This window comes from Aethina tumida, chromosome 1 (genome assembly GCF_024364675.1).
Source record: "Aethina tumida isolate Nest 87 chromosome 1, icAetTumi1.1, whole genome shotgun sequence".
Classification (NCBI taxonomy): domain Eukaryota; kingdom Metazoa; phylum Arthropoda; class Insecta; order Coleoptera; family Nitidulidae; genus Aethina; species Aethina tumida.
In genome coordinates this window covers 41,218,648-41,240,624 of record NC_065435.1, presented here as the reverse complement: position 1 = coordinate 41,240,624, position 21,977 = coordinate 41,218,648, and the positions used below count along the sequence as shown (strand labels likewise).

General features: G+C 30.8%; 2 protein-coding genes across 2 annotated transcripts in view; one reads left to right on the top strand and one right to left on the bottom strand.

Moving 5' to 3' along the window:
- The window catches only part of LOC109609633 (inactive dipeptidyl peptidase 10), a 187,205-nt gene that overhangs the window by 19,096 nt on the left and 146,132 nt on the right, over window positions 1-21,977 (top strand). Inside the window, exon 2 of the mRNA XM_049961319.1 lies at window positions 15,540-15,554. Within this exon, the coding sequence (XP_049817276.1) occupies window positions 15,540-15,554 (15 nt within the window). The remainder of the gene's footprint in view (window positions 1-15,539; window positions 15,555-21,977) is intronic.
- The window catches only part of LOC109595886 (ejaculatory bulb-specific protein 3), a 117,866-nt gene that overhangs the window by 57,146 nt on the left and 38,743 nt on the right, over window positions 1-21,977 (bottom strand). The window lies entirely within an intron of this gene.

Below are 21,977 nucleotides of genomic sequence, written 5' to 3'. Positions count from 1 at the left end.
TCAGTCGTGCTCGGCTCAGCATACAAAAAGGACGTGTAAAAGTGGGTCCAGGAAACAGATTCCTGACGCTTTTGTATTTATTTGTCATCTGTACGGGTAACTGGAGAGAAAAGTTGAACGCAATGTGCTAGGAGGACTGCTAATTTTGTTTGCCAATTTCTCGTCTAGCTCTAACCCACCCACTCAGCCTCCACATCCGGGGTCGTCATTCAATGCCACCTTGTCAAAGGGGCTAATGAATTTTGTTGGAGTTTTGCATTTCGCACGGAGACTCGGAAAAATTCAATTCAACTTAATCCGATGGGAACAGGTTTATAATTCTCGAAGATAAGATAATAACGGTGGTTTTTAGCTGCTTCAAGTAACGCGAATCGGGATTACAGTTGGGGTTGTTACTTTTTATTTCGTGATAACTAGGACTTAATTTTACGTTAATTAAACTTTTAAAAAATAAAGCCGACCGATTACGGAAAGCTTTCACCGTACTTTCATCCGTTGTGCTATTGAATTTATCGTGCCAACTGTAGAAAGCATTGTTTTAATTTTATTTTAATAATGGGATGTATTGAGATTCGTAAATTCCGCAATTAAGACCGGCAATGAGTTTCTCGAAGTGGGAGAACTGGAAAATGTCTATGTAAATTTTCTGGAGGTACCCAAAAGCCACTTCCACATTATTAACATTCATTGGGCAGAACTTGGAAGCAGAATGCCTTTCCTTGAACTTAACGTCATTAATTTTATTAACCGTTTCACTCCCTACCACCTATGTATATTACGGTAACTTAATTAATGGTCACTTAAATTTTATTGTCCGCACCAGCAGGACACGCTAAACACTAAAGTTTTATCCTGGCATGGATCATTATAATGCTGCTGCACAATTTTAATCATTTCCTACAGTTTTCAGTCAACCTAAATTCCGACTATTAATTTGTCATCGGTGTATGTTCAGTGGAACTGAAAGTTTTATTTAAACTCTAAATGGAAATTCATTTTATTACATCCGTTCACATTTACAATTTTTTCTATTGAGGGAATTTAGTTTTAACTGGATGAATGTGCACAACTGTTAAAATTAAATGAAGTATTTATATGCATATTGACCGACAAATTTTATTGTTCATAGATGTAGCTAAGTATGTACGTGTTGCTACTCTAAATACAGAATACTTTTCCAATATGGCATAATTTCTGTTTGTTAATTAACACTGGAACGCTTCGGGGAAAACAAACTATAGTTCAAGTCCCACGACTCCCTTTACACGTTTTGTTCACATAGTTCGATGATGCACCTAATTAACTACGATCTATAATTTTCCAACCAATATCTAAAATTATTTCGTTTTCCATTTGCATTTCTATATTAAACATAAAACCAACTAGTTTAGTTTTAAATATGTAACATTTAAAATATAACGAAACAAGTCTTTCTTCTTACGTTTCCCTCACTTTTCAGAAAACATTTTTCCGCTGGGTAAAAATCAATTTGTAAGTTGGTGAACATTTCACAGTGATGGATTGATTCATTTTCCATTCTGTCGGAAAATATTATTTTAATAATTGATTAAAATCCTCCAATTTTTAAATTATACTGAGAAACTATTGTTGATAATAGATTATTTTTCTCATTTTGTCTTACACAAAAAACATAAACTAACCACTTTAATTCTGAATATTTAAAATAAAAAAAAAACAATTATAATAATTAATTGATTAAAAACTGGAGGATATTTAATATTATACTGAGAAACTATTGGTGATAATAGCCTTAAAATTATTTTTATCATTTTCTCTTCCATAAAAAAACATAAACTAACCACTTTAATTTTGAATATTTAAAATTAAAAATAAATAATTATAATAATTAATTTATTAAAAACTGGAGTATATTTAATATTTTACTGGGAAACTATTGGTGATAATAGATTATTTTTCTCATTTTGTCTTACACAAAAAAACATAAACTAACCACTTTAATTTTGAATATTTAAAATAAAAAAAAAAAACAATTATAATAATTAATTGATTAAAAACTGGAGTATATTTAATATTATACTGAGAAACTATTGGTGATAATAGCCTTAAAATTATTTTTCCCTTTTTCTCTTTCATGAAAAACCATAAACTAACCACTTTAATTTTGAATATTTAAAATACAATTATACCGTAAATTTTTCCAAATGAGCATTAAAGTGTATGAGAAAAGTGCATCTGCTCTGGTTAGTATTAGCCGTAATTCAAAAATAAATCTCTGTCGTCCTCAGAGCGAGTCTGCATCGGGAGTTTTATAACCCCGTATTTTGTTCCTCAGTTGAAGCGTGAAGCACTTTTCAGAAAACATTTTTCCACTGCATAAAAGTCAATTTGTGGGTCGGAGAGCGATTCACAATGACGGATTCATTTCGCACCTCGTTGGAGAGTATTATTTTATTTATTGATTAACAATAGCAGTATATTTTTATAACATTTCTATTGAGAAACAGTTTTTTGTAGGCCATATTTTTTAAATAAAAGAAGATTAAATTTTGGATACTTTTACTATTTAAGTGTAAGAGAAAAATCCAGTCTGGCTGGATTGGCAGTAATTCAAAAATGTCTGTCGTGTTCAGAGCAAGTCAGCATCGAGAGTTCTATAACTCCTTACTATGGTATCCATTTGAATCGAGAGGCACTTTTAAGAAAACATTTTTCCACTGCATAAAAGTCAATTTGTTGGTTGGCAAGCATTTTACAGTGACGTATCCATTTCCCACAACGTTGGATTTGGTTTTATTTTACATACTAATTGACAATGAAACAATGCATTATTGGAAAAATATATGCATTTTAATTTTCTCTTCCATAACAAACAAGAAAACTTAATTTTAAATTCGAAAATAAATAAACGAGTGAACACGTCTCGCTATTTACTGACCAAATACCAATAATAGAAGCATATTTAATAGACTTAACAATTCGTTGCGAATTTTCATTGTCCCTGGTGGCCAATAAATTTGCAGTTATCCCGTTGTGCCCAACAATAAGCACTCATTTGGTCTTCGTATCTGGAAGTTTAAGTGGTTATAACCGTAATCTGTTTAATTTTAGTTTATCGACACGACAGGATTACCAAGTCGGTGACCCTATGTTCACTTAAACCTGATAAAGTGATTCACGGTGGGTAATGCGGGAATTTCATCAAGCTTAGCCCCAGCGGAGGTTGTCGGTTGGCGGAGAGAGACGGACAACTCTTGGGACTCAACAATTTAAATTACTAAATATTTCAATTAAATAAGAGCGCAATTCTGGTTTAATGCAGCGCAATTCCGATGCCGCCAAATCGAAATTGTGAATATCTTCGTGGCAATAAATACTTGAAACTTATTTGCGATTAGGATAGCTGTCTGGTCTCATCTAACAATCAATGGCCATAAAGAATGGGCCCGGCGCATTCTCCTCTATTTTCGTTCGAAAGATTTACGAACGATTTAGTCGGCCTACAGCCATATGAATCATAGGTAAACACGGAAAATGTAAAAATAAATATTTGATCCGAAGCGATAAGTATATTGGCGATATTCGTTCACTGATGGCAAATAGATGTAGACACGATAAAATCCTATGAGATATCGGATCTGAAATGTTAATCAATATTGAATGAAAACTAGGACAGTGTATTTAAAATCCAGATGGATCCTTGTTTTCTGGAACTGAAGAGAACTCGAATTGTTTCATTTTACTTGAAACTGTAAGGATAACATATCAGTCATTATGTGCCCCTTTGGGATGTTGTTTTTGGGGAACGCTATGAAAATACGTCGAGTCAGCTAAATTTGATCACAAACATAAAAATTCCTTTGTCAACATGCACGTAATAGTGTTTTTCTTAAATTAACCCACTTACAATATGTTTATTATGATGATATGAACATATTTGCCATTAATGATTTGTTTTTCTTGTATAAATTCATAATTTTACCATAAAGTTTAGCTGGTATATTAAGATAATGTTATGATTTTCTTCTGTAACAGTAAAAATCGGTTGTCTAAATATTTCTATACACTGATCCAAGAAATTAATGAACCACCTTTTATTTTTAAAATAGAAAATCCTGTCAAAAGTAAATTGTAAGCTGTTTCTATTAAATGAAACACTTTTGTGGATGAATCGTTTTCACAAGTGGTTTATAAATAATTAATTATATAAATATTTTATATCGAATACACCAGTTCTGGTATATAATTAAATTAATTTCAGGTGATGGTGGAAATACCCAAAATTAAATAAAATTCATTAATTCATATAAAAGTCAAGTTTAGTTAATTGTCCATTTTTTAGAATTACATTATTTTTATATCCTCTTTAAGATAATTTGAAAGAGAACACATTTTTATTTAAAAATACAAATAATTTAGCCTTTACATTTCCCATTACCAGAAAAAATTAGTAATGATCAATTATTATTGTTGCGGTACGTTAATTTCTTGAAGCAGTGTATTTTATAACTTTTCTAAGAGGCTGGAATTTCAATTACCTCCCAGATTCTTGTTAGTCAGTTTAATTATCGACATCACTTTAATCAGAAATTAAATTAAGTTAGACAGTAATAATCAATAGGAACTATAAATTTTCCTACATAAGGGTATGTGTTACTACTGGTAATTTAGCACGTACGTAGTTACTTCAGGTCCAAAGTTTTAATTTTTAATCCTTTGGGAATTTATATGTTGCTCACCGAGATAGAATTGGATCAAACTTGTACGTGCTATAATCTAAACCAGTGAAGGACACTTTAGTATACTGATATTTCTGCTTTTGTCCAACAAGAAATACTCAGCTTTCTAATTATATTTATATAAATAATATAAACAAATGTTACCTATAGGAAAAATGCAAATGCACGTAACGTAATACAACAAAATTTTAACGTGGCATTAAACAAGCATTAAAAAGAAAGCTTTTGCAGGTACTTTTAAAATATCGTGTTAGTATTTTCATAATATTATGTAAATTAGTGAGCACGACCCGTTTGGGGAAAGACCTTTACTTTACACCCAGATATCAAACACGCTCGTTCTTAATAATAAGTGGTCGTAATGTTACCAAGTTTAAACAGAAAACTTGGATGTTTAACATCGCTTAAAACAAATTTCACCAATTTAAAATTCAAACAAGCGTTCAAGTGTCACTCATGTATCTTTCTCATTAAACATATCTCCCATCCACCGTGGGCCACCGGACCTCCGTTTGATGTTTCCAACAAGAAGTTTTTTTAATCCAACAAAAACTCACGCAATACAAAACATGCTGAAACGCTAACGAGAATGTCACCCTTTCGAGTAGCCTTTACTTATTCCTGTGCCGGCAAAAACGACCGACCCTTCGGCCTTCTTTCCTTTGATGTTTAAATTACAAGAGAATGTGAGCTAAAAATTGGAAAAATCTTTATAATGTGACGGGCAGCGGTGCAAAAAGTTCACCTTTACCACTGCCACGTGTAAAAATGCCGCTCGGCCATAAATTAATTTTTAACCGTCTAATCTCTTTTTATTCCATCCTATGAATGTATATCGGTAACTAGGATTTTAATAAAACATCATAAACAAATCGGCCCTCCGTCGTCATGACGTTTAAAAATCAACCGTGATAAATCCATCCATTTTCGATTGCAATTCAAAATTAACAGTGATTCGACATGATTAAAGCAGACAGGGCCCATCTGACCTTAAAAGAACTGCGCTGCTATCTAGAAAGTGCCTTTCCCAACAACCCTCATGAAATGCAAAAGATCTACAACATGGTGAAAAGAAGGCTGTACGTCGATGCCAAAGTCCGTACTGTCAGGAAAAGAAGCAATAACAGGAAAAAGGCCACAAAGCGGAGGAAGACGGTGTAGGAGCGATGGGGTAGAAAAACGTGCAAAGCAGTTACCCCGCATGGATACATACAAAAGATGGACGAGAATATATGTAAAGTTGTCAATGATTTGAAAGTAGTTATTTTTCTCTGTTTTGGTTTAATCAGTGAATAAATATTTCGATTCAAAATGCGTTTGTTTTATTTAAATGCCGAAGGGTCCCCAATATTTTATATTGTAATTTTTTGATGAACGACACAACAATCAATCCTGAAAGAAGAGGTGTTAAAATTGACGTAACGATGACACTTCTCTAAAAACTGTCTGAAACCAAATTGTTTAATATTTTTAATATTTTTATAAAAACAATAATAAAACACATTTAAGTTAGGATTTGTTTATTAAAACGCATAAGATAGGCGTCCCTAAATTGTAGTAATCATGACACTTCTCCAAAGGCTACCTAAAAGCAAACTTTCCCATATTTAAAATATTTCTGTTAAAATAAAACAATAATGGAACAAATTAAAGCCAGAGATTCCTTTATTACGTAAAATAAAAAAAGAAAATTGACAATATATTTTGACCTGGCAGAAAGGGGCCCCTAAAAATGACATAAAGTTGACACTTGTCAGTTGTCTAAAAGCAAACTACCGAATATTTTAAATGTTTTTATTAAAATAAAACAATAACACAACAAATTGTAGCCAGAGATTTGTTTATTAAGACGAAACATACATAAAAGAAAAATAATAAAGAAAAATAAAATAATAACATTCAGCCTGAGCTGAATTTTACCACCAAACGTCGGCAAACCACCACCTCGACCATCTCTGTCGTCCCTCATTCATACATTTATTTCGTCCTTTTCGTGACGGTGCGCTTCATGGGCTTCTTGGTGCGTCGCATAGCCTTGCGTTTCTTGATAACTTTGCCCTTCGCCTCCACATAAACCATGTTTCTCACCACCCTGTAGATCTGGCGCAGCTCCTTGTTGGTGTACGGATATGCGCTGGCCAAGTACTGGTGGATCTGACGTATGGTCAAATTCGTTTTTTGTACACTGACCATTTTGGTGAAATTTAGGTATTTCTCTGGGTCAGATCAGAAATACGAAAAATTTCGGGGAGAGAGTTGTGGACGATATCTAATTCATTTGTAGACTGTTTGTTTGGCCATTGTCTTAGCTACCATATAAACTTTTGTTTTCGTTCAATTTTGTTTTACATGACAACCGTAAATTTTTGTTAATCTAGTTGGTTCCAAATAATATTTTGTTTTGCTAGTTCATCGCTTGTTTCGATTGAGTTTTTACATAGTAACCATCATGTAAACAACAATTAAAAAGTGATAGAAAAATGTCTGAACAAAATACGAATTTTATCACGATGACCCAAAACATTTCGCCCTCCATTAAATCACAATTATCATGTACAATTCCATAATTGTGTAACTTGTCTAGATAAGCCTTATTCACGTTAAAATTACCTGAATTTACAAAATTTATAGCTATGCAAATAATAATAACAACCGTGACCAAAACGGGACGTTTAAAATTTACATTTTGCAGTTGCATGATTCTACTCGTTTCCCGAGTACTATTTAGCTCCTTCCCACCATTTTTGAGGAAAACGCAGGAAATGAATGCGCTTGTTATTTCGTATTCATCGCACAATGTACACAATAATTTACTTTGTTTTTTCTGCGCCATGAATGGATTTGTTTGTCTGCGAAAATGAGTATAGTTAGTCGGTTAATTATAATAACTGAAAACGAAAAGCCCGAGAGAACACAATGTATCACGCACTGGGATTATCTGCGCTTGGCTTATATGCATATTTAATTACGGAACAATAATTAAATTTAATCAATCGAAAATAACAACTAAACAAGGTACAACGTTGTAAATTTCTAATCCCGATCTGGAGCTGAGGCTGACTATAAAAGGGCGTTAGAGATAATTTGAAATGTGCACGGGCTTAATCGAGCGCAGCAAATTTATCGCTATGCAAATTTTCAGTCACTCCTCTAATTCTTACTCTATTATCATCAAATTGAAATATTTTATAGGCCCGAGTTTCCGTCTATCGATCTTAATTTAAAAACGGTCTTATGTGGCTTTTTCAATTATCACTTTGGATGTTACAAGAAAAAATGTGAAAAATGTTTGTCCCAATTATTATCTTTTTATAAAAGTTTATCTAAAAATACCATAGTGACAAATAGCCTTTAATCTTCGATTATAGAGGTCGGATTATTTTGTCAAAAACTTTTATAATCGCATTGTAACTTTACATTTTAAACACGGTAAAAACTCTCAGCATTATATTCTACTTCAAAGCATTCCCAGACTCCATTCATGTCATTTATGTGCCATCATATCTGGCTACTGGCTGAGTTAAAAAAGTCCTTTGGATAAATTCCATATTCATGATCATATAATCCTTTTGACATCACATAACTCAACTTCAATTATCCGTGCAATAATCGTAGTGCCCTCATTTACTTGAAAAATGACGACATCAACAATATGTTATTTGGTGTGTTATTTAAATTTTTTTCAATAAAGTTTAAAAGCATATTTATGGCAGAATTACAAACCACACATTTTATCTTGTTTGAATGTGGCAAAGGCAATAACAAACTCTATTATTTAATCACAAGTTCATTTAAATTTTTCTTCAGGGCATTTTTCCTTTAAAATATTAGTAATCATATTTTTAATAATTTTTAATAGCATATCTATAATAGAATTAATTAACCAATTAATTAATTTTTGTTTAAGACTTTGGACACAATCAAATAGTTAACATATTTATACAGAATATATTTCACCTTCTTTTCAAGTGGTAGAAATAATAATACATTTTATTATTTAGCTGCATACACCAACTTAAAATATAAATTAATTAAAATATTGAATAAAATACTAATAAAATATTTTTTTAATAATCTTTAATATTATATCTGTAGTGGATTTGTTATCTTGTTTTGAAACAGTAAAACAATAATAAACCCTATTTTTTAACCACTTGTGAACTTAAATTTTTGTTCATGGCTTTGATTATGTTATATTTATTGTATTTTTCCTATTAATTAATTAAATTATAAATAAAATATATTTTAATAATCTTTAATAGATAATCTATATATGATAGGATTATACAGGATACATTTTATCTTTCAAGTAGTTTCAAATAGTAAAAATATTAACAAACTCTACAGTATGTTAATTTACATTTTTGTTTAAGACTTATATTATTATTATGTTTCTTTTATAATATTAAGTTATCTTATTTTATCAATTTAAAAAACATTTAAGAATTTTAAAAGATATATTTTGACTGAAATAATAAGACACTCATTATTTAAATTAAAATTAATAATTTGTTTTAAGATCATATTATTGTAAATTTTAAAAATATTTTCAATTACTGTAATAGATAATCTATAGATAATGTGATTATGCAGGATACATTTTATCTTTCAAGTAGTTTCAAATAGTACAAATATTAACAAACTCTATTATATATTAATTTAAATTTTTGTTTAATACTTATATATTGTATTTTTCCTTTATAATATTAAGTTATCTTATCAATTTAAAAAACATTTGAGAATTTTATAAGGTATTTTTGATTGAAATAATAAAACACTCCATTATTTAAATTAAAATTAATAATTTGTTTTAAGATATTATTATAAATTTCAAAAATGTACAAAGTACTTTAATAGATAATCTATAGATAATAGGATTATATAGGATACATTTGATCTTTCAAGTAGTTTCAAGTAGTACAAATATTTACAAACACTGTTATATGTTATATATTATTTAAATTTTTGTTCAAGACTTATATTATTATATGTTTCCTTTATATCTTATCTAATCAAATTAAAAAACATTTGAGATTTTTAAAAGGTATTTTTGATTGAAATAATAAAACATTCCATTATTTAAATTAAAATTAATAATTCGTTTTAAGATCTATTGTAAATTGTAAAAAGATTATTGTAAATTTTAAAAATAAACCAATTACAGACAATTATAAAAGACATATTTGACCTTGTTTGTAAGCGACAAAATTTATTATTTAATCATACGTTAATTTAAATTAAAAACTTGTTCAAGATTGATAATGCAATATTATAGTATTTCCCTGAAAAATTAATTAAAATGTTAACAAAAAACTTAATGGTTTGCATCAAATGTTTCCAAGATTTAAAATTGCTTAGATTGCAATTAATTAACAAATAATGCATTACTCTTAACAAGTTTACCTTTCCATTTGGCCTTCTTAGGGGAGATACCCAATTGCATTTTATGTTTTTTTCTACCTCATTAGTTTTTTTAATTATGTTATATTTTTATATAACATAATTAAATTGATGCAGGAAATTCTAATCATAATAACTCACGTGTCCTCAAACGATGTGGCAAAGACACGTGATCTGAAAAAAAAAAAAAATACAATGAATCAGAGAAGTAATTAAAGAAACGTGTTTATATCTTGTTATTCATTTCATTTATTTAAAAATAACTTTCTAACATGCTTGTATCTTTTTTAGGTAAGTGTTGTCCTTAAAAACCTTATTAAAAACACGTATTTCCAAAGTGGTAAGTCTAATTTGTCAATTCATCCCCCAAATAATTGGCACAAAAATCAATTGATACGTTTAATGTTTGTAATTAAATTTCAAACAGAATAACGTCATTAAGCGAATTACATACGATTACCAATTTAACCCTCGTAATTTATAGTTAGCTGCTGATTAATTAATTCAATTTGAAATTATTAAGTCTACATTAACGGTCCCGACATCCTCCCCCGGCACCACGCATCAACAAAACGAATTAGAGCAGAACCCTGTAATTCAACCCTCACGGCGCAGGAGTAATCTTCACCCTGGTTTCGGTCGCACGAAGCAGTTTCCCTCAATCTTGTTTACAGGGCGCTTCGTTCGAAAAAATTGCGGGAAAATGACTTGAAAATTAACAAATCTTACGACGATTCGGCCGATTCGAACGATTCTTGCGGCGTCCGGGATCCACCAAAATGACCCGTTAATTCATTCGGACGGGAATTTGTGCACGAATTTCGAGAAAGCCGGCAAAACGTGTGGGGGAGGTGGGAAATCGATAGCGGATCGGCTTCGCGGCCGGTTCGTTGGGGGCGCTGACGGGGAAATTCGACAACACTTTCGCGAAAAACGCGCTCCGTGCGAACATTCGTTCTTTGCCACGAAACCCGAACACATGTCGTTCGACCAACTAAAACATCGAGTGTGAAAACCGTTTTTAAAAGTACCGACGCTAAAACATGAAACTTAAACTAACGAATTAAACCGGACCATGATACAATTTTCGAATTAAATTTAAAAAAGGCGGGCAGCGATGTAACCGTTTTAACTGTTTTTTAAAATATTTTTTAAATTATATTGTTTACATATCACATATTCGATGATGAGTTGAATTCGTTCTGAGAAGAGGAGAGTATTTTGTAGTATTTTTGATAACAGTTTTTGGGACCATTTTACAACTAGTTTTAGTACATAGAAATAAGTGTTAGAATGTTGTTGATATTTGTATAGATGTGCTCAATTAGATGAATAAATGTTAACATATCTGTATATTTTATTCAATGTTTACTAACAATTTAGGGGCCACCACACAATTTATCCCAGTGCCAAACTGATCAGGTAGAAAACCATGTATTAGAATACCCACTGATTTTATATAGAGTCCTATATTTTTAAGAAATAACTTTATCCCCGAGTGCCCTATTCAAAAAAACAAAGTTAAATCCCCGCAACTTTTCCACTCATTCAACTTTTGCTCCCCCATTCATTCATTCATCAGCTCCATTTACACGGACTGGACTGTTTGTTCACCACCTAAATTAAAATACATTTTTTTAAACGCGCTGTTTATAAAATTTTGTGACCATGGCGAACTCGGTACCACAAATTAAGCCGGTGATCGCGACCGTTAGCACGATTAATCCGCAGCCCGAGGGTGAAATGGATGCACTTTTACTTGGAAGGACCAGGGTGAGTTTGAAACTTGATGTGTTGATGTTTAGATTATCCATTAAAATTTTTACGTGTTCCATTTTATTTTCCGTAATTGCCAATGAATCAATTCAACATTAACAACGGTAATTTTATGATAATTTTAAATTCCATTAACGTTGACATAATTCATTGGTTGAATGTACATGTACAAAAGGCAGATATTAAAACGTTTTACAGTCTTTATCCGACAGTACGTGCAATGAAAACTATCTAAAACTTTTCCTGTTACATCAGTGGGTAATTATTTTTAACTGTACCAAATTTAATTAACGTATTTCAAAATTTAATCTACAAACGCTAACTAGTAAAATATCGTTAAAATGCGAATGTTAATCTAGTATTTTTTGGGCATGGAAATTTCATACAGGATGATTATTTTCCAATCACAATATTCTGAAATGCTCTCCTGAATTTCCTGAGCGGTAAAAACCTGAAAAGGAGGATTTATGAAAAGCTTGGATTATCCCCCATTTATCTGTTCCGATTTATTGATGTGGAAGGTGGTTGTAAATCAAATAAATAAGACGCTATAAAATTATTATTTCATTCCATAGTCACATCCTCCATTATTATTTTAAATTGAGTAAATTTAAGTTGTAACACAACCAACAAGAGTTGAACGTTCCAATACGGAAACAGACATCAAATATCCACAACATAATTCAATTTTAATCAAATATATTAAACACAAAGGTCTTGCCATATCGATTTTCCCTGAGTTTCTGAAACGATGTATTATTTATGGTCTTGAAGTAATTATTTCATGTATCAAATTCCACACAGAATTATGAAAATTTCATGTAATTCCAAATCGGGAAATTTAACTGTGTTTGTTGTGCACAAGGGAACTTTTAAATTAAACATACTCAATAATTACAAGCCATTGTTAACAGCAACCGTAACTGAAATTATTTGTCTTTACCTGTACAGTGTAAACATAAACAGTGATTAGAATTAGTCTCCTGATATATTACAGCGGGCGACTCTATTGAAATGTATGAATGCAAATCCAATAATAACATTTCATTGTGTAAACAACAAAATTTATTTGCGTTCCAAGCAAATTTATTTAATTAAATCAATTTACCTTTTAGTACAAGTAGTTTCTAACACCAACAATGCAGGGAATAATTTTGTTAGATTAGTTTGAATGCGTTTTAGGACTGAAATTTATATGCATAAACAAAACTATGCGACTATAAAATATTTTATATCGATACGCTATTTATAAACGTTCGACTCCCTTTGTTCGATGTCTTTGGCACAAAGTTATTTTTATGATTGGCCTTTTGTCTTCGTTTCTCTCTTATTTTTGCTACGATTTTAAATTAATTTCTTGTAAACTCGGGTTCTTTCATCTAAAACAAGGAAATGATACCGCATTGAAAAATTTAATTTAATCGAAGCCGTAAAAATTTAATAAATATAGCATATAATTCTTTTAAATTGAGACGCGTGGGTGGAAGATGGCATTTATAACGTCGTTCGCAAGTCTCAAGTTGTCGCACATAATTTTCCATAAAATGAAAGTATCGCTGTATAAAAACGGGGGAAGCAATTCGTTTTGTCAGATTTTAATACAAAGCTTTTAAATCGTTTACCAAATAATTAAGAGGACATTTATGGCCGGTTATCAAACATCAAATGGTTATTATTGTTGTAATAATCACTGGAGAATTTGGATCAAATAAATAAAGTACTAAAAACGTCTATAAAAAAGAGAGGATTGTTTTGGACAGGGTTAATTTGCAAAGCGATTTAAACAAGAGCAATTGCAACAAGGATTACCCACTGTATAATCGATTTTTTAAATTGAATTCCATATTATTGTTTCGTATTAACCTGATCCATTTACGGTTTGCCAATGTAAACGTTTTTATACACAGGTTAAATAATTGAGTTTTATTCAACAGAGATTAAACTATTACGATAAGGTTTTAAATTACCAAACAAATGGATGGGAAAATTTATATTTCCTTTTTTAAGAACCTGATACTATAAATAATATATCTATTAAATCTGAAAAATAAACATAATTGACAAGCTACGTTATAACAGACATTAATTTTAATTTCCCTACAGACTGTGCTTGACACTTTTGACAGTTCTTTGTTGTCTCATACATAAAACTCATTAATATAAGTTCAAATTTATTTCTACTAAAATAATTCGACACAACTTTATATCAAATTTCGTAATTTTTCAACCGAAAATTTAAATAAAGCAATAAAAAATATGTTCGGTATATTTTGTTGTTTTTGACAATTTGATTTGTTTAGTTATTTATTAAAAATAAGAAACAATTTAATAAAATATTTTTGTTACGTAAAAAGTAAAACACTGCCTAGCAAATTTTATTTAAATCAAATCTTTCAACAATTTATTCAAAATTAACGATCTGTGGGAAATTATTCTGTTCCCATAACTTGCTTGAATTAGGGTTTTCCTAACGTCTCGTGCCAGTTCTATGAGCTCATTCATTCGTTGCTCATAAAATATAGGCATTGCTAGATCATGAACTACTGAATTCTGGCACCTTTTGCAGTAAAACCTATTTTCCTACATCAGCGTATCTACCATACTTTATTAAAAGTCCACTCAAAGAAAATGACCAATTTAAAGTGACTAAATGGAATAAAGAATCGCAGACGAATTAAATAACTATTAACAATCAAATTTCAGATAAACTCGTCGCCTTTCGACCTCCGAATCTTTGGCAGAGATGCCCATGAATAGTCTGTAATCAGTTCTATTTGTATTAAGTGTAGAAAAAACATGAAAAAACAATCCAGATGGCAGAATGTGAGGCAATATAACAACCGTGCAATTGGCACGTGACTCGCCCATGTGATCTGGCCAGTCAGCTTTATATTGGAAGTATTTTGGTGCCAACTTCAATACCAGGAAATGTTTTTTTATGTTTTGTTGGGGCAGTGAATGAAATTTATATATTTAGCCTTCTAAAATCAATCACGAAACGATAAAAATAAAATACGTTATAATAAATAATAATTATTAGTTATTGGAGATTTAAGCTGTTTAAATAATAGTTTTATGTAAATATATAATTTTGGATCAAAATGTTGGTTGTCAAATTTATAGCAAGAATTACAACATATGTGACAACCAGGCATAGTCACCACCTTCCCATATTGTTCTTTGTCTTCCACAGGAAGTCCACCGTATCTTTTTCAGATAGCAAAAGTACACAATCCAAACTTTTCTTAATCAGAAAAATTATATTGGGAACGTGTTAATTTGATGAACACCAATAAACGGCGAATGTAGCAACTGATTAGCTTAATAGTTCTGTATTGAAAACAACATTCAGCCGGAGAAGTTTGTTTATAAAAGATAAATATAGTACGCTAAACCAATAACTGTAATAAAACTTTTGTTTGGAGTTCACAGGACAAAACTACTATAACAAACATTTAAGTTAAATTGACTTTCTTTTTGTCAGCAGACTTTTGAATTTACTGCTCGGAATTGGACGACGTGTTATTTGGTGCAGTTAAAAAATAATAAACCCTGATTTGTGACGGACCAATATAAAACATTTATTGATTGTAATAATTTTAACACGTATTTGCTGCAATTTCAAAAACCATCTGTTTCTTTTAGGCTGTCTTAGGCGAGGTGAGTAACTGAGAGACCTATAAATCGTAGAAATATTGTTTGAGACCACTCTAGTGCTATGCAAAAGTAAACTTAGACAAATAGGCCGAGTCTAACTACGAAAATCGATCGAATTTTTTTTCATTATAATTTTGTTTAATTGCATGTACATTTTCAATTTCCAATGGAAGACTCTTGAACACAGGAAACTGTAGTTTTCCATTTTTTTTGTGAATGTGCTCAATCAGCATGTTCTTTCAATCTCTACGCCATTTCACACATTTTCACAAATGTACAGGAAGCTATAACACAATTTTCTCTCACTAATGCACACGACAACACTGTCGGCTTCAATACTCGCAATTAGTATTTTACTCTTGTCAGCTATTTTTAATTTCAGTGGGGGTTGGTTATATTAAATGCATGAATCGACGATAATTTTATATACATGGGAATCATATCCACATGCAGGAGTGTCCCTTTGTTTACATATACAATGTAAAACTCAATTTCATACCACGAACCTCGAGACCGAATTATGGAAATCTTGAGACTTTGTCCACCGAGAGACTTCGATCGAATCAATAGGTATATAAATCACGTTTCAGTCTTTCAGTTTGCCACTGACAGCATCCATATGAGCATTCGAAATGCGTACGTTGTTCTAATGTGAATTAACCGCCTGGAGAACATTTTGGCTTATTGCGTGTGTTTTATATCGAAAGTTTTATGAGTATGTGGGTTTATAATTTTTTGCGCCGGCAATAAAGTGGCAAAATTTTGGTCACCAGATTATTGATTTTATGTGAAACGTGTCGTATTCATAAAAGCAACAATAAAAAATTTTCATCAGCGTTCGCATTCTAATTTTTTCTCCGATAAAGTTGTGGGGTACCAGGAGGTGTGTGCGAAACTTTCAAAGCCGAAACTTGAATTATACATTCAATGCGTGTATGGCTAATAGTCTGGAAGTTATTGCGTTTAAGTTTATTGACAGGGGTGATTTTTTGTGTACCTTTTACAGGGAACTTGATGATTTATGTAGGTCTAGACTGGATTGAAGACATTAAGGGTATGTCACGATCACTGGGGTAGGCCAATGACTTTGTTTAATTGAACCGGTTGTTCTGTATTAAAGCTTGGCATCGATTTTCATTAGTGAGCGGACCCCTGACAGATCTGTTTGTGGTTATTGATAAATATTCATCTGATTTCATGTGGATTATTCGCCAGAATCAACAATTAATTATCGATTCCGGGATTTCGGGACGAATCTGTCCTGTATTATAACTTGCACACGAGCGTTGAGGTTTAATGTAACGAAAATCTTTTGATCTAAATGTAATTTAATCTAGATTTACCATATCAATCAATCAGTCAATCAATATTGATTGCTTATAGATGAGTTAATTATATTTACCCGAAACCGGTCACACAATTTTAATTGCCATTTAACAAATCCAATTTAATAAAAGTCATTATGATTTTTATTCAAAGGTGGCACACATGTCAGGCTCGATGAAACAGTCCACCGAACGTAATTAAAAGAGCCGATGTGGAAATTGCATTTGCCACCTCATTTATAAACGATCGACCTTCTAATTATTCTCGCCAAAAATGCACAAACTTCGATTACAATAAACACCGTATGGGGAACGAAAGCGTGCACGCTTTGAGCCCCCGTTAAACGCTCAAAATGACACAGTTATTTGCTCATATTATAACGTTGCACAGAGAGACGAATTTTTGCCGCCGTTTCATTTCGAAATGCCGGAAATACTTCATCTCGTAACGAATTCTGTTCACACAACGGACGATTGAGATGATCAATATTGGCTTTTGACCGGCATTAAATCCCGCACGCAATTTCGGTCCTGGCCATTGATAATAACATTTTAAGCGTTTGCCAGATTTAATTTTCGCGTGACGCAGTTTTTCAAATAAGAGAGTGTTAATTATCTTCCCTGAGCTGATTACTATTCCGACGCAGGAGCCCGGTTTGTTTCAGCAATAATTTCTCATTGCTTCAATATATTTTACAGCAGTTTAAATAGATTTCCACGCGACACTTACTAATAGGATTAAATATGTCTCAGAACAAATTTATTGCTTTAGTTTCTTTCGAGGCACGTGATCGCTGAATTCGTAGGAGAGGAAATTTGTTAGCCCTACAAATTCTTCTCGTTGAAAATGTTACTCATTCTCGAAATGAATAATGTATCCTGAACTCTATCTGACTTCGGATCTACAGAGTATAAAAGATTTAGAAGTACATATAATGTTGCTCTTTAAGTAAAAAAAACATTTAAGTCCCCATAGGGATTATTGGAAAGTATATAAACAAAAAATAACGTACATACAATTATTGTCAAATTTTTTAACCCTACAAAATATTACACAATTTTAATACGATTTATTAATTTTTATAATACGTAAAGTAATCTTTATATTAAAGAAAATTTATGATAATTATTAAAATCATATATAAAATACATAAAATTATTTTTAAATTTAAACACCTTATAAAATATTGTAAAATAAAAGAATTTTTAAAAATATATTTTATGAATTTTTGTAATAATAATTCATATTCAAGTTCAAATTAATTTAAATACTTTTTAAAATAGTTTTTGTCACTAATATATTTCATTTAATTACAAAAATTAAGTAATTATAATTAATAAACAAATTAAATACACGTGAATATAATTTTTATAATAAATTACGGGACACGTAATAAACATAAATCTACTTGCAGCAAGTATAAACAAAAAAATTAATATTTTTATGATTATTAAAAATAATAACATTAAAAACTGACAGCGTAATCTACCACATTTTATGATTGAAGTATACATACAAAATTAGATATTATATTAAAAAATTAAATCAGTTTTCAATTACTAAAATTAAAATAATTTAATTATTTTGAGGGGGGGTTAATCTTAATCCTCCCTAAATTTATAATTTAATAAATTTTCTCACGTCCACAGTATTAAAAGAGCTTTAAAAGTGGAAAATTAATGAAACTAAAACACTTTTTGCACATCACAGAAAATTGAATAAATAAACTAAACTTGTGGCCTTAAATAGATAAAATTCAATTAATACACCGAGATTAAGTTATAATTTCTTGAGAAGTTCCCAGACAAATTAATCCAATAAAAATTAATCGATTATCTGTCCCTGGCAAATCTATTTTAACTGCATGAAATTGAATCATAAAATTTTACGACGTTTAATTTATTTAATGGTAAATATAAAATATAAATTATGTGATGTTTACAAAATTGATATTACGAAATTAATTGGTTTGCACAAAATTGTAACCACAATTAACATAACCTTGCGAGATTAAAATTAAAATGGGGAAAAATACGAACCTATAAACTTCCCCAATGATTAGTGGTTGTAAACTATAATGTGTATTTAGGATGCCGTTCCATACAAGCAAAGTCGCTTACGGAAAGCCATTGGTAATCTGCCTTTACACTTTGTAGATTTTAATCTGCTGATTGGTTTATTTAAACTATGTGCTGCTTTGTCCACCATTAGAAAATGAAATTTATTGTTTGTATCTAACTGGCAAATTTAGCATTTCCTTTTACAATATGTTTATTATAATTTAATTTTTGTTTTCCATGATTGAAATGGATACTATAAATACCACATTCGATTTGTGTAATAAGAAATATTGTATATGTTTGAGTTCGACAAGTTTTAAATCAATTCAGTCCTCCCTAAGGAAATCATGGAAGTTTTGGACAAAATTCTTGCAAAAGGATATAAGAGATGATACAAGCATGTATTTCTGTTATAAATATTTACGATGGTCTTTTGAAGTGGATAATTTGAATTATTTAAATTTTAAGACAGTAAAAAATGTAATATCACCGAATAATTTGGGAAGTTAATAAAACAAAATTAATTAAAACTAAAAATAAAATCTTAACGGTACATTTTTCCAATCAATACTTGGTTGCTCCCCTCTTGATCTACGAACAGCTCCCACCCTCCTTGGCATACTCAGAATTCAAAAGGAGACCTCCTTTTACGGTGCTAAACAACAGCTAAAAATTAAGACTGAACCGAATTTTACAGGAAATGGAATCAATTCATATCATATTAAATATATAAAAAAAATAAAATAAAATAAACATATTAAAAATATTTTTAAATCAATTCAAATTCAGGAAATTCAAATTTTCCACAGTATATTTTTGTGGAGTTTTCTTAGAATAATTACTATTTTCAAGTAATTCTTTATAAAATAATTTAATAACATGAAAATCATTTTATAAAAGCATGCAACAGGCAAATTGCTAAAAAAACAGCGACTTCCCCCTTTTAATATACTTCTTTGAATTTGACTTCAAACGGGTTTACGGCCCTCTTGTCGAAAAATATATTTGCCACGGCGCATTTTCCGTAAACTTGAACAAAATTTATTCTCAATTTACTGCTTAGCTTTCGACATTTTATCGAGTATGTTGTAAAAGCCACGTACTAGAATGCACTCTACGACTTACATTAGGATTAGACTTGGGAATGAGTTGTCTTCTATTTTTGCACGACCGCTTTTACAAGGACCGAACCATAAAAATTAATGCCATTACCGTGAAAATTGAAAACTGATATAAAATTCATGGGGAGACGTGTTCTGAAATCGAATCGGGACACCAGAAACCCAAAGCGGCCTACATATTTAAATTCGATATGATAATTTACATGTAATTTTCTTTTTCCGGTGTCCGAAACTTTTACTATTTCACCGCGCCGACAATTCGGCCAATATTATTTCGTGGTTTATTACCTTATCCTTATGATTTATATTGCCGCAAACAATTTGACGGGAAATTTCTCTCATATATACTTCCGGCAGTTTGTATTTATCGAACACAGACAAAGTTTGTGCGGAGGGCATACTTTTCCCTTTATTTTGTAAATACCTATAAAAATTTGTTCCGTTCCTCGACAAAAGGATTGCCGTAAATTCTGCGGGAAAGTTTTGTCTGCGAGGGTATTTCATTTTATTCAGTATCTACATTGTAAATGTACGAAAAGAAAATTGTAACTAAAAACAATTTTTATTGGATTGAAATTTAACGTTAGGAAATAAATTTTTTACACGTTCTTTAAATGTTATTGTGATATTTTCTCATTCTGCACAAAGCATTTTATTCTCTTATTGAAAAATTTATATTGCTAAAACCAGGAAACTCTACAGTTTATTCCTCAAAGGTTATATTTATTGAACCCTTACTAAATCTATCTGGGAAATATATACTTTTTTCGTTTATTTCGTAAACACCTTTTGTTCCTTTTTTGTCTATACATTTTATCCTTATTATGTCTTTTGGGAGTAAATACCGAAAACTCCTTTGTATTTAGAAAAATAACTAATATGAGACAGCTTTATACGAAGTATCCATTGTCTTTAGCCTGCTAGAAGTGCATAATTAAAGCTTAACTTGTTATTTATATTTTATACTTCTGTAGAGTATTTTATTTTAGTGAATTTAGATCTCATATAAAGTTGACGTAGAACTTTATTTTGTAAATATTCGTACACATACTAATAAAACGTGCCATTTAAATTTTATCTGTTTTCCTACTTTAGTGTAACCTACATCGACATCTAAATATTTAAATGCTAGAAGGCAGCTGTAATTTAAAATTGAATTAACCAAAGAACTGATAAAAATGTGAGACGTCAATAAAAAGGAGCAGCATGAAAAGCATCGCACTTTGATGTCAATCTGGTTATGAAATAATACACGAAATCCACATTCCAACATCGGAATAGAAAACGGCATTATACCCCCATCGCTGCGGGCGTTTTCTACATTACAAAATAATATACGTCACGTCAGAAAATTGGATAATCCTCCACAAAATCGATATATAACGGGTACAGTATATGACGTTGGGCCGGCAGTCAAGAGTCATCTGCTAGTAATTGATATTGGCGTTTCAGGTTCGCGGTACGGTTACCAGACGGCCACCGTAACCGGCAAATCTCTCAAGAGATGCCATTAAGCGTGATATGCATGATACACCCCTTCCAATTTACTTCATTTCCCCACCACCGCATGATTTTCTTGCATTTATGATTGATGGATGAAGTGCCCAGTTCGGCGTGTAATTTTATTTGTGTAAACTTATCGATTAAATAATTCTCATTTATTTTTTTAAAAGAATTATTAAGCATAATATTTAAAACTCTATTCATATTTTTCGCTTTATTGTTGTATTTCAGTATTTTCATGTTTAAAAATGTTAATAGTGTTACTTTTTCCCTTTTAAAAATTTCATCACATTTCAGTAATTACGCTGCGTAGAATTATTTCAAAAAATAGAATACAAAATAAGTTTTAATAAATAATGGAATCTCCTGCATAAATTGAACAAAATTACATCAACACAGAGTTTTTAAACCAATAA